At 38.9% G+C, this 13,868-nt stretch overlaps 1 protein-coding gene across 1 annotated transcript in view; it reads right to left on the bottom strand.

Annotated features, from left to right (window-relative positions):
- Positions 1-13,634, bottom strand: part of Slc35d4 (solute carrier family 35 member D4) — a 118,969-nt gene extending 105,335 nt beyond the window's left edge. Inside the window, exons 1-3 of the mRNA XM_076836959.2 lie at positions 13,550-13,634; positions 9,281-9,327; positions 4,114-4,191 (exon numbers count right to left, since the gene is read on the bottom strand). Of these exons, the coding sequence (XP_076693074.2) occupies positions 4,114-4,191; positions 9,281-9,327; positions 13,550-13,621 (197 nt within the window). The 5' untranslated portion in view covers positions 13,622-13,634. The remainder of the gene's footprint in view (positions 1-4,113; positions 4,192-9,280; positions 9,328-13,549) is intronic.
- Positions 13,635-13,868: the final 234 nt, after the last annotated feature.

The raw sequence follows: 13,868 nt of genomic DNA, 5'->3' as shown, positions 1-13,868 counted from the left end.
CTCTGAGATGGTGCCTGCTGTCTCCAGTGAAATCGTACCTGGAGCCATCCTCAGCAATGGCTTAAGAATCCAAAAACGTCATGATCTCAAGGTGCTACCAGATGTCCAGTCAGAAGATACAGGTCACAAGGTTCTTTCAGGATTGCATTTTGGAAATAAAGAAAGCCTACAGCAAAGGACTTCATCATCGGCTGGAAAAATCACTTCAGTGTTTTGCCATGGCTTGGCAACAGCAGTAGCTTCCATATAATGGCAAGTGTGTGGTTGTAAAGCAATGCTATCTGTTCTAAGAAAGAAGGTTCAAGGGCATCATCCAAGACCTGATGGTTATAACTGGTCCCCAGGCAGACATCCTGGGAAGACAATAACTCCATAAGATCCCTCTAAGGAACCAGTACCTGGTGTGGCAAAGACGGCTAGACACAACAGACATGGCCTCTTGGCAACATAAGAAATGTGGTAGGGCAGAGACAAATCATTGAAACCAAAGCCATCCTGAACCAGAACTTCCAGCCCACAACTGACCTGTGGACTCATGGGCCATATTTAACTATTATTGTTTTAAGCCTCAGCTCAAACATTTATATTGTTATATCATGTGTATGTACAAATATGTAACAACAAATCCCATCCCTGTATACAACTATAATGTACTAATAAAAACATGGAAAGACAAATAATAATAATAATTAAATATAAAAATGTTTACAGGGATAAAATCACTGTAAAAATAATAAAGACTAATAAAATCACTGAGCCTTTGGGCGATTGATATGAAGTGACAACTGATACAAACACACTGATGAAAACCATTTTACAGTACTTGATGCTTGCTAAGCACTGTGATAAGTGTCAGGTCCTTGCAGACCATTTCTCATTTCATCTTCACATCCCTATTTATTTGATGCCAGGTACTGAGCTTCATGTATGTCATAAAATACAATCCCTATACTTAAAAAAAAAAAATGTGTTGTCAGGTTTTGAGGCTCATTCAAGAGGGAATCTGGGTCTCTCTGTTCTCCAGTTTATAAGGGCAGTCTAACTGCATTGTCTGTAGCATATTCTATTCAGTACCAATTTGGGACCTACCCTCCAGCCCCATCACTATAATCCCTGCTCCACAATGACCTCCGGGACTCTGTTGTGGTTTCCATTTTTAGAAGAGCCAACCCTCTGCTATATCTGCACAAGTATACAGCTACCCAGTTGGGCTCCAGTTCCTCAATGACCTAATCAGAAAAGCCAGCCCGGGAGGAAACAGCGGCCACTGCAAACATGAACCCAACTGGACACCATGAGGGAACCTATTGTTATCTCTTTCTGCTGGCCATCTGATAACACCCCTTTCTTTTTTTTTTTAATTGATTTTATTTTTTTAAATACACAACAGTGGAATGCACTACAATTCTTATTACACATAAAGCACAATTTTTCATATCTTTGTATATAAAGTATGTTCACGCCAATTCATGTCTTTATACATGTGCTTTGCTTTTTTGCATTATAATTCTTATTACACATATTTACCACAATTTTTCATATCTCTGTTTGTATATAAAGTAGGTTGATACCCAATTCATGTCTTCATACATGTACTTTGGATAATGATGTCCATCACATTCCACCATCCTTGCTTACCCCCTGCCTCCTCCCTATTCCTCCCTCCCCTCTTCCTTATCTAGAATTCATCTATTCCTCCCATGAGGTACACTATGAATCAGCCTCCTTATAACAGAGAAAACAGTTGGCATTTGTTTTTTGGGGATGGGCTAACTTCACTTATCTTCTCTAACTCCATTCCTTTACCTGCAAATGCCATGATTTTATTCTCTTTTATTGCAGTTCAACCCTTGGTACAAAAAAAATGATAAATGAATGTTATGTATATTTAACACAGTAAGTGAAAAAAATTAAATATGAAAAATACCATTACTTTTCAGGAAATGTGAGTAATTTTAAAAATATTATTATTAAAAGTAAAAGTAAGTCACTCAAATCAGAAATTAGAAGACCCATGTGGACTAAAACCAGTGACCGTCCCCCACAGTCTAAAATTTTGATCTCTAATTCCCTAATTGTAGTACAACCTTCTACTCCTGTGGAGGAAAAAATTAAACTCTTTGGAACCAGTATGCTTCATTATTTAACTAAATTTTGCAACTATCACAGACCTTACAAATTCAGGATTCCTATTTGTTTAAGTGAACTATCACAGAACTCTCCAACATAACCATGGAGTTATTAAGTAAGTCTTGTGCATAATATAATATACAAAACCCCAAAAGTATCTTTATTTCAACAAGCTAAGGATGCCATACTATGAAAATGCAAAATTATGACTTACATATATTTATATCTTATATATAATATATTTTCAAAATATGGACTATGATTTAATAGGGTCAGGTAAGTTAATGTACACCTATCTTCCCAGGGCTTCTTCTCCATTAAACCTCTTTTTTGTGTGTATGGTGCTGGGGGTTGAACCAGGGCTTTGTGCATGTGAGGCAAGCATTCTACCAAATGAGCTATATCCCCAGCCCTTCCATTAAACCTCTTAATTAAGTTTTTTGTTCTCTAGCTTTATAGTCTCAGGAGACTATAAAGCTAGAGAACAAAAATAACAAATTACTTTGACTTCAGGAGAAGTCAAAATAATTACTATTACACTTGACATATTCTCAAACCTTCAAAGTGGTGAACAAAAGGGTAGCTTAGCAAGTATGCAGTTCACCTGATTAATGGAGAAGTTAAGCAGAATAATTTGGACTACAAAAATGAATGACTTGGCCTGATCATTCAGTTGGGATGGAGATTATATATATATAAATAACATATATAAATAACATATATATATATATATATATATAAATACACACACACCTTGACTTGATTTTTTTTTTCATTTTGTACATCATTTCAGGTTAGGCAGGATATTCCCAAAGAATCAGGAGGACTTATTTCGGTAAGGTAGAACCAGATACCTTAAATTATATTTATATCTGAAAAATGTCATGGCCTTGGAGATTTCTTTTAAATGTGTTTTAAAGTCTGTTTTAATAGAATCATAACAACTAATGAAATGTCTAGTCTGGACTGGACCCTGGACCAGAGTTTTGGCAAGGAAAACTATAAAAGATATTACTGAGACTGACAAAATATGGTATATAGATAAGAGTGTTGCACCAATGTTAATATCCTGATTTTGACAATTATACTCTAGTCATATAAGTGGGTGTCTTTACTTTTAGAACATACACACTAAAGAATTTGAAGTAAAAAAAAGAGACACATCTTTCTTTCAAATCAGTAACTTACTCTCAAATAGTTCAGAAATATATATGTGTATATATATTTGTATAAATATATTTGCATACATACGTGTGTGCATATATATGCATCACAAGAAAATATTAAAGCACAGCAAAATAATTCAATTAGGGAATATGACTAATGGATATGGTAGTTATTTGGACTATACTAACTTTTCTGTAAAGTAGAAAATAATTGCACAGCAAAAATTTATCATGGGCTGGTAGAGCACTTGCCTAGTACACATGAGGCCTTGGGTTCGACCTCCAGCACTACATTAAAAAAAAACAAAAAAAACAAAAAAAAACCTCCCTCATCTACTTAGCAAAATCCTATTGATTTTATTTGTCCCCATGACAGCATTCATATGAGATGCCTCACAGCTAGCTCCCTGCCTCTGTTTCAATTCAGATCTCACCATCTCACAGGTGGCCCATAGCACTAAATAAACAAAATAAAGGTATTGAGTACATCTACAACTAAATTTTTTTATTACTAAAAAAAGTGCTGATATAATAAGTTATTTGTAGTGAGCCTATAATCTAAAACAAAACCAAATTAAAATGGCATTAGAACTTGCAGTTCTCTATGAATTTCAATACTGGTGGCATTAGTAACCAGGAAAATACTATTTGAGTTTTATCTGATTATAAAATCACTGAGTTAGGTTAGAAGGGAACTAAGAGACCAAACAACTGAAACACACTTTTGTGTTTCCTGGTATGACATTATCAGAAATTAAATCATACTTAAAGTAAGCAGTGTATGAATCATGAATCAAGTACAGAGAGGACATTATACCTTAAACTGCTATTGATCTCCACCCAGCCCAGTTTCCATGACACATGGAGCAGAAGTCCACCAATGAATGTCTGCCACCTGCAAAGGATAAGTGCAGATGTGAATTAATACAGGCTCTGGCCTCGAACAATCCAACCCTGGCAGATCTGTTAACAGACACAGAGAGACACGTTTCAACTCCTCTTATAACTCTTCTCCCACTCTCCCAGCCACTCTCCATCACTCAGACCTTTCGCTCTCCATCTCTGCTATGCCCTTGGGTGCAACTGTACATAAGTATTGCATGCATGCTTTTTCTCTTCTTATTCTAAATCTTTCCTGAACTATCTCACCCATTGCCACTGCCTCAGTACAGATGACTCCCAAATCCCAGTTCTCACCCAGATACTGCCACCCTAAAAATCCCACAAACTCCCAGTTATACCATGCCTAAAACATCACCTTGGTCTTTCCCTCCCCACCCCAATCATCCTCTTACTGTCCCTACACAGCCAGCCTGGATGTCATCCCAGTCCTTACCTCCCTCATCTACTTGGCAAAATCCTATTGATTTTATTTGTCCCCATGAGAGGGTCGGTATGAGATGCCTCACAGCTGGCTCCCCACCTCTGTTTCAATTCAGATCTCACCATCTCACAGGTGACCCATAGCACTAGTCCCCTAATGGTCCCCTTGCCCTCAGGGCTGTCCTCCAGAGCCTTCTCTACCATGCATTCTTTAGCTTGCAGCCAAAGCGTTTATTCTAAACTGAAATTTAATTGTGACTCTTGGGTCATTTTAAAAATGGTTGACTCAGCCCAGTTTTGCTGCCTTGGCATGCTTGAGGTCACGAAGCTCACATGGAACACACTGCCCTCAGCAGCAGGGGTATAGGACAGCACTAAAAACATCCTTCTCTCTCTTACTGTAGAAAGAACATCAAAATGGTAAGTGAGAGAAATTCTATAGGCAAAACTGTTCTGTCTCACTCAAGTCACTTTTTTATTTTAGGTAGTTCAACTGTACATTTTTTAAAATTTAGTTGCAGATGGATACAATACTTTCATTTTGTTTATTTTTATGTGATGCTGAGAATCAAACCCAGTGCTTCACAAGTGCAAGGCAAGCGCTCTACCGTTGAGCCACAACTTCAGCTCCTCATCTGTACATTTTTAAACTGTTTTTAGTTATAAATGCCCTGAGACACCTCACCTCAAGATATGATTCCACTAAAACTTAGCATAATATCCTCCAAATCCATCCATTTACCTGCAAATGTCATAATTTTATTCTCTTTGAATGCTGAGTAATATTCCACTATGTATATACCACAGTTTCTTTATCCATTCATCTATTGATGGGCATCTAGGTTGGTTCCACAGTTTAGCTATCATGAATTCAGCTGCTATAAACATTGATGTGGCTATGTTGGTCTACATGACAGTCACTATTTTTTTGGTACTGGGTATTGAACTGAGGGGCACCTAACCACAACCACAACCCCACAACCCCAGCCCCAGTTCTCTCATCTTAAAGTGGGAAAAATAGTTTAATTTCCTCTTAATTTTGTTGAGATAATTAGCTGGAGGAAAAAAATTGTTTTCTTGGTACCAGCAATTGAACCCAGGGATGCTTAACCACTGAGTCACATACCCAGCACCCCCTTTAAAAATATTTTTATATTTTATTTAGAGACAGGGTCTCACTAAGTTGCTTAGAGCCTTGCTAAGTTGCTGAGGCTGGTTTTGAACTTGCCATCTTCCTGCCTCACCTTCCACGCTCTGGGATTACAGGAGAACAAAATCACTTATGTGTAACACAAAACCCTCTGGACTGGTGTCCACTCCCTGCAGGATCAGCTCTGTCTGAAGACCCTGGGTCGCCACATTCCAGACATACTGAATGGCCTGCAGCCTCAGGATATCTAGGAGTCTGCAGGACTGGCCATTTGCCCACGATGCTCTTGTCCTTTTCTTGTGTACTGGTGAACCCCTGCTCAGTGACAACAACCAGTCTACACAACTCCTTTGTGATGCTTCACTGGCCCAGCCAAGCAGAACATGTGTCATGGCCTGAAGGAGTTTGGTCTAGAGCAGTGGTCTCAACCAGGTGATTTCTTCCTTCAGGGGACCTCTGGCAGTGTCTGGAGATACCTTTTAGTTGTCACAGCTGGGGGTGGGAGAGAGTAAGTTTGCTACCAGCATTTAGTAGGTAGAAGTCAGTGATGTTGCTAAACATCCTACCTACAATGTGCAGGGCAGCCCACAGCAAAGAATTTCCCAACTCAAAATGTCAATTCTGGAATGTCATCCTGAGGTCAGGCTAGCAGAAAGGAAGGCAATTAACCAATAATTACAAAAAACTGTGGTGAAACCCTAACAGGAAGAGGACCAGGTATCACAAGCCATCCCAGCAAGGACAACTAATCTAGTATGGTGAACGGGGTAAGACTTCCTAGAAGAAAAAGCAAGTTTAAGCAAAAATGTGACACACATTCAAAGCAGAAGACCCACAAGAGACAAAAGCCCAAAGGGAAGAAAGATAATGGATCCTTCAAAGCTTCTGGAGAAGTTCAACTGGTCTGGACCTTAGCATTTGAGCAATTGGGGAGGGGGAAACGCTTGAGAGATGGGGCTGCTCCTGAAGGGCCATGTCAGCTGCCACAAGGAGTTGGGACTTCAAACTCGGTTCCCAAGGAAGAATTTTAAACATGGGAAGGTCAATGTCATATTTATATTTGGGAAAGTTCCGTCTCCTTACGAGAAGAGTATGTTTTTGAGAGAAGCAAGGCTAGGGGCAAGGAACCAAGTTAGGAGATGTTATAGCAATTTGAGAGATGACAGTGGCCTAGGAAGGGACAATATGGATGAAGAAGGTCGACAGATTCTAAAGATATTTAAGAGATCCCGGTGATTAACTTTAGATATTAAGGATAGAGGAAAACAAAGGAATGAAAATGAACTCCCAGGTTTCTGAGCTGGACAACCAGACAGAAGGTACCATTCACTGCAGGTAAACTTAAGGAACAGAAAGGAGAGATGAGAAGTTCCACAAAGGCAGGGATCTTTGTTTTCTTCACTAATATACCTCAGGTGTTTAGGACAGTGCCTGGCACAGAGTATTCACCAAGAAATATCTGTAGAATAAGGTGCCCTATGATGATCCTTCTCTGCACCAAACATGTCCCAGAACCAGGGATACTCCAAAGACAAGGGGTAAAACCCAACCCAGGCTTTGCAGAGCTAACATTCTGTCAGGGAGGTGCACTCAGTCTGACCTAAACACAGACCAGAGGGGGGAAAGCAATCTAGGTGAAAACATTGTCCTTGAGTTCCCTAAGTTCCCCTCCCTGGAGAGACAAGAAAGGACAATCAGGGACAGGAAATGCTTCCTAATCACTCAGAGAGAACAGTATCTCAGCTTTCTTGATTGAAACATGCATAATCACAAGGATTTTAAAACTTTTGCTCTTAAAATATTAGGGAAGAATTTGATAAAGGAATTCAAAAGTTCACCTGAAACAACATATTAGTGATAATACAAAGAACATCTTTGAAAAGGCAGAATGAGGATGACTTGCTCTACTAGTTAAATGGTAACAATAATTTAAATAATAATTTTAATAATAATTTTAATAATTCAGCACTAGTCCTTTCCATAAAAAATTGAGAAGTAAGTACCTGAAAAAAGATTCTAGAAGAACAACTTTCTATATGATGTTAACAACTCAAAGGTAAAAAGAAGAATCACACATAAATGAGGATAGTATAAATTACTACTGGAGGAGGAATGATTTCCTCACATTGTACCATACATTTAAAAAAAAAACTGGGGCTGGGGTTGTAGCTCGGTGGCAGAGCACTTGCCTGGCATGTGTGAGGCACTGGGATCGATTCTCATGACCATATAAATAAATAAAATAAAGGTCCATCAACAACTAATAAAAATATTTTTTTAAAAACTGATAATGACTAAAAATTGGATAAAGCTTTAACGAAATATAGACGAATATCTATATAATGTGGTGATAAGGAAGAATAAACACAAAAGCAATGGAAGTAATCACAAAAGAAATAATTAATATATTTGTGAACATAAAACTTTTAAGTAATCTAAATAATTTATAAGTAAAGGACAGAACAAATTGCAAAAAAAAAAAAATTCCAATAAACATGATGGACAAGTGATAGCATCCTTAAAATACAATAAATACATTAAATTAACAAGAAAAATACTAAAACCTCAGTAAAAATAAGTGAGTAAAAGACACAAATAGGGGTTGGGGTTGTGGCTCAGTGGTGGTGCAATTGTGAGGTCCTGGGTTCAGTCCTCAGCACTACATAAAAATAAATAAATAAAATAAAGGTATTTCAGGCTGGGGATGTGGCTCAAGCGGTAGCGCGCTCGCCTGGCATGCGTGTGGCCCAGGTTCGAACATCAGCACCACATACAAACAAAGATGTTGTGTCCGCTGATAACTAAAAAATAAGTTAAAAAAAAATAAAGGTATTGGGTCCAACTACAACTAAAAAATAAATATTTTTTAAAAATTGTAAAACCCATTCTTAAAAAAAAAAAAAAAAAAAACAGGGGGCTGTGGCTGTGGCTAAGCAGTAGCGCACTTGCCTGGCATGTGTGAGGCCCTAGGTTTGTTTCTCAGCACCGCGTATAAAGTAAAATAAAGGTCTATCAACAACTAAAAAAAAATATTTTAAAAAAAGACACAAGTAGACAATTCATTGAAAAAAATGTAGATAGTAAACAAAATAAAACTGTCCAACTTTATTAATAATTAAGACATTATAAAACTTATACAGGCCTGGTTGCAAGATAAACTAGTAAAGCATTTTTGGAAAATAATTAATCAATATTCAAGAAGAATACTAAAAGAATTCATAACATGAGAAATAACTCATTTCTTTCAGAAATCAAATTTCTTACATAGAAATTTATCCCCAAGAAATGTTGGAAATTTGGCAGATTTGAATTTTTACAATCTGACAAAGTTGTTTTTAGGCACCCCAAATGGACACAATTTAAATGCCCACTAATAAAGTATCTAAGTAAATTACTATGCGTCTACTTGATGATGAACCTATGTAGTCATTAAAACTACTTCAAAGAACATTTAATGATGTTGATTGAACTTTTCTTACAAATGTGTATAAATAGCAAAAAAGATACTCACCCTTGGAATAATGTAGGGTAAGTAAATTTCAGGACAGACAGGACATACTGAAAAAACAAATACCAGATTAATCAACATTTTAAATGATAGAGAAGTGATAGAGAAAATAATCAAAGAAATTCCTACTGAAGAAATATAAGTACACTCAAGTTTCAAAAAGACATTTATTTCCCCACAAAGTCCTATACTGGGCAAACAAAAGGTCTTCCAAGTCATATTAAAGAGAATGGATTTTTTAAAAACCACTCAGGTCTATTTGTTTTTCTATTATGTATTTTAACTAGATTTATAGTAGTTTATGATGGAAAATAGAAGAATTGTTTTGTCCATCTGGATATCTTTTTCTATTCTTTTTTCTATTATGAACACATTAAGAATTTTCTAAAAGCCTAAAACCATTTAAAGTCTACTAATTCTTCACATGATCAAAAACATGGAGAGAGTTGGGACTGGGCAAGTTTGCATATACATTTTCCCCAGGGATCAGCCCCCACCAAGTTCCCCTTTTTTGAGCTCCTAAATGCCACAACTATGGCTGTCTATGTTGTAGTCTTCTTTTACAATTCTTCGATATTTACAATAATTCAATATTACTTTGACCTGATATTACTTTGATCTGATTTTTTTTTTCCTAAAATGGAGAAAGGGGAAGCTTTAAGTGAGCACCTGGTCATGTCCTGTTACACCCTTGACCTTCATTATGATAACAAATGTTTATTCAATATTGTGTGCTTAGTTAGGGGAGATCTAAAATACTGAAGCCCAGGGCAGGTATACCTCAGAGGTGGTACACTTGCCTGGGTTTGAGCCCCAGCACTGCAAAATAAAGAACTAAAATAAAATGCGGAAGCCCTTGCCTCACCTTGCTAAAACAAATCTATGATTAATGCAATATTAGTCCTAAAAAGGTCTCCTTTTAGTGATTCCTCATGTCACTCAGAGCAAAATGCCATTAGGCAGAAGAGCAACTCCTTATAATGATGTTCTGGGAAGGAACAATTTGGAAGCTTTGAAAAAACAGAAGTGGACTTTGCCTTCAGGCTGAAGGCTCAATAGCTGTGACAGGTGGCTTCCAGAGCCCAGGATACTGCTGGGACCTCCCACAGGAAGAGGAATGTGTCATGAGGTCAGCCAGCCCAGGCCACCAAACCCATAAACAATAATAACTAATAATGAAATAGAAATATTATAACAGTGTTATGCTGTAATAAAAGTTAAAACTTATAAACCATTTATTTCTGAGATTTTCCAAGTAACGTTTTCTGACTGTGTTTGTGGATAACAGAAACTGCAGAAAGTGAAATCATGGATAGACAAGGACACAGCACTTGGTCCAAGCCAATCCACTCAGTCTGGGTAGCAGGAAGGGAGTCCAATCTGGCTTCTAAGAGTCATAAAGTTTCTTCCCAGAGTTCCGTTCTGAACAACCTCAACCCTGGCCCTTCACTCTAGAGCTCACCTCCTCCACCGTTCTTAAAATCCTCAGTCTTCCCTTCTTTCTTGTCTTCTATCGTTATTGTCCTAATTTCTCCATCTTATCTCTGACACTTTCCAACATCCCCAAGCCACAGCATTCTTAAATTTTGAGGGCCAGCTGGGTATGGTGGTACACACCTGTAATCCCAGCAGCTCAGAAGGCTGAGGCAGGAGGATCTTGAGTTCAAAGCCAGCCTCAGCAACTTGGCAAGACCCTAATAACTTAGTTCCTATCTCTAAAGAAAAAAGAAAAAAGGGCTGGAATGTGGCTCAGTGGTTAAGTGTCCCTGTATTCACTCCCCAGTACCAAAAATTAAAATAAAAAATAAATTCTGAGAGCCCTTGGGAATCTATGATTTCTATTACTCAGATTATTATTCATGGAGACATTAGACTTGGTTTAATTTTACCTAATACCTTATGCACAAGGAAGGTATTCAGTCTTCATTATATTGTTAAATGATATGGTACTCCAATTAAGTAAAAAAAAATAATACCTCAAATGCAAATGTACATTCAGGGTTATTAATTTCTATGAACTAAAAACTATTTGTCCACTGAGCTTGGAGTGGGGATGCTAAGATAAATAACCCCCCTTACTCCCAATCAATGCCATAGCTGTGGGCTTTCATGAAGGACATACTCTGCCCCTTCTGGTGATTATGGGAAATAGAAAGAAGGTCATTTTATTTTAAAGTAAAATATTATCAATATATCCATCATGTTAGCTAGACAAATTAAAAGAGTTCAAATAAAAGGTCACATATTCATTTTTCTTGTGTGTGTACAGGGATTGAACTCAGAGGCACTTTTACCACTGAGCCACATTGCCAGCCCTTTCTAATTTTTTATTTATTTATTTATTTATTTTAGTTGTTGATGGACCTTTATTTATTTTAGTTGTTGATGGACCTTTATTTTATTCATTTATTTATATGTGGTACTAAGAATTGAACCCAGTGCCTCACACATGTGAGGCAAGCACTCTACCACTGAGTCACAACCCCAGGCCCCTAATTTTTTATTTTGAGACAGGGTCTCACTAAGTTGCTAAGAGTCTGGCTATGTTGCTTAGGAGGCTGGCCTTGAACTTGCAATCCACCTACCTCAGCTCCTGAGTTTCTGGGATTATAAGCTATGCCACCAGGGAGGCTACAAATTCACATATGTTTGAGGAGGTACTACTAAAAGAAAAAAAAAGACTTTAGCTATTTGCCCCATGAGGATCAAATAAATCTGTCAAAAGCTAATAATTACTGTGTCACACGATAAACAAAAGATAGTCTTTTCTTCCTCCCTTTCTTTTCCTCAAGAGTAACTTCCACTTGTCTTATAGAACATTTATCATGAGGGTGGTCACTAGACCAACCACCTTACAAACAAACATCATTTGTTTTTATTCTTGGTACTGAGGATTGAACCTGGGGGGGGCCTAACCCTGAGCCACCCCCTAACCACCCCCACACCCCTAACCCAGCCCTTTTTGAAACAGGATCTCAATAAGTTGCTTAGACCTTGCTAAGTTGCTGAGGTTGGCTTTGAACTTGCAATACACCTGCCTTGACCTCCCAAGCCACTAGGATTACAGGCATGTGCCATTATGCCCAGCACAAACATCATTTTCAAAATAACCCTCTCCAGAAGGCTCTATCCCATCTCAAAGTTAAAAAAAAAAAAAAAAAAAAACAACTTATGGTAGGGGCTGGGGATAAGCTCAGTTGATAGAGCACTTGCCTAAGATGCTCAAGGTCACAGGTTCAATCCCCAGAACCACTAAAAACAAACAAAAAATCAAAACAAAACAAAAAAAAAACGTAGCTTTACAAAGAAACCAGGTAAGAGAAAAATCAGGATATACATCCACCCCCTGCCAGGCTCCATTATGAATCTTCAAAGGCCTAGCACCATAACTAAAAATCAACTGGAGAAAAAAAGGGGTTAGGGTTATCCTCTGAATATACTGAAGGCAGCTAAAAGCAGGGCATAAAGAAATGTTTTTTGATGGTTCTTTTCCAGAAAGCAGCGCTGTTGGGAGTGAGGGACATGCAGGGAGAGAGCAGTAGATATGCCACAATAGGCACAGCAGAGCTCGCCCCCATGGGGCACTTTGGCTCAGGCCACCCAGAGTCCAGGCCAGATGCCCTAGCCTTGCCCATAGGTCCAGCATTTCCCTGCATGGTACCAAACCCAACCCAGCTTTCCCCTCCTACCCAAACAAAAACCAGAACAAGATAACAGTGCTTCTCTGCCTCATCAAACGGATTTATGATATTATTTTAAACGTAAGTTTTATATTCAAAAAAATCCCACAAAAATCCCTTGAATATACTAGAAGTGCTTTGGGCTGGAAGAAAAAAAAAAAGGGGTCTGAGGATCAGAGGGGCTAGAGGGAGATGGATTAATCTCTTCCATTTAAAAGGCTTATCGAACTCTGTTTTTCTGGGGGAAAGAACGCCTTTGGGGTGGGAAACAGAATGCGTCTGACTTCTTCTCCAACTTTTCCTTCCCTGAGGGAACTGAAGCTAATTGCTTTCTTTCGCTTAAAAGTAGTGCTTGCAACCCAAAATTAAGTTCCCGGGAAATGGACAGTCAAAAAAATCCTGTTTCCCAGGAGATCCGGGTGTTTCAGAACAGGAGGACCCTGGGATCCCAAGAAATCCTACTTCCAGAAGAGGATCCCACACAGACTGGGTTTCATCAAAAAGATGACAAGCCGGAGGCTGCACTCCTCCCACGGACGGGGATCCGGCTCAAATCCCACGTGCGATCACGCCTCCCGCGCCGCCCCCTCACCTTGTTCATTAGGTAAGAAGCCAGGTAGCAGGTACAAAAGGTGAGCCCGATTAGGGACCCCCGCGAGCTCATCTGTCAACTTGCTCCCTTTTCGGGGGAAGAGGCGGTGCCCAGCCGCCCTCCAGAGCCCCCAGTCAGGGCCAGGGAGACTCCACCCGGCACGGCCACGTGGCTCTGAGCTCCGCCAATCAGCGCGGGGACCGCCCCGTGGCGCCTGCCTCCTTAAAGGGGCCGCGCCAGCCAGAGTCCCACGGCGTCGCGGTGGGCGGGGCGTCGACTGTGAATGAAAGGGAGTGGAACCAAAGTCCTTCTAGGCCTC

The sequence above is a fragment of the Callospermophilus lateralis genome, chromosome 17, assembly GCF_048772815.1.
Source record: "Callospermophilus lateralis isolate mCalLat2 chromosome 17, mCalLat2.hap1, whole genome shotgun sequence".
In the NCBI taxonomy this organism is placed as follows: domain Eukaryota; kingdom Metazoa; phylum Chordata; class Mammalia; order Rodentia; family Sciuridae; genus Callospermophilus; species Callospermophilus lateralis.
The sequence above is the reverse complement of the archived record's forward strand: the minus strand, read 5'-3'. Positions and strand labels throughout refer to the sequence as shown.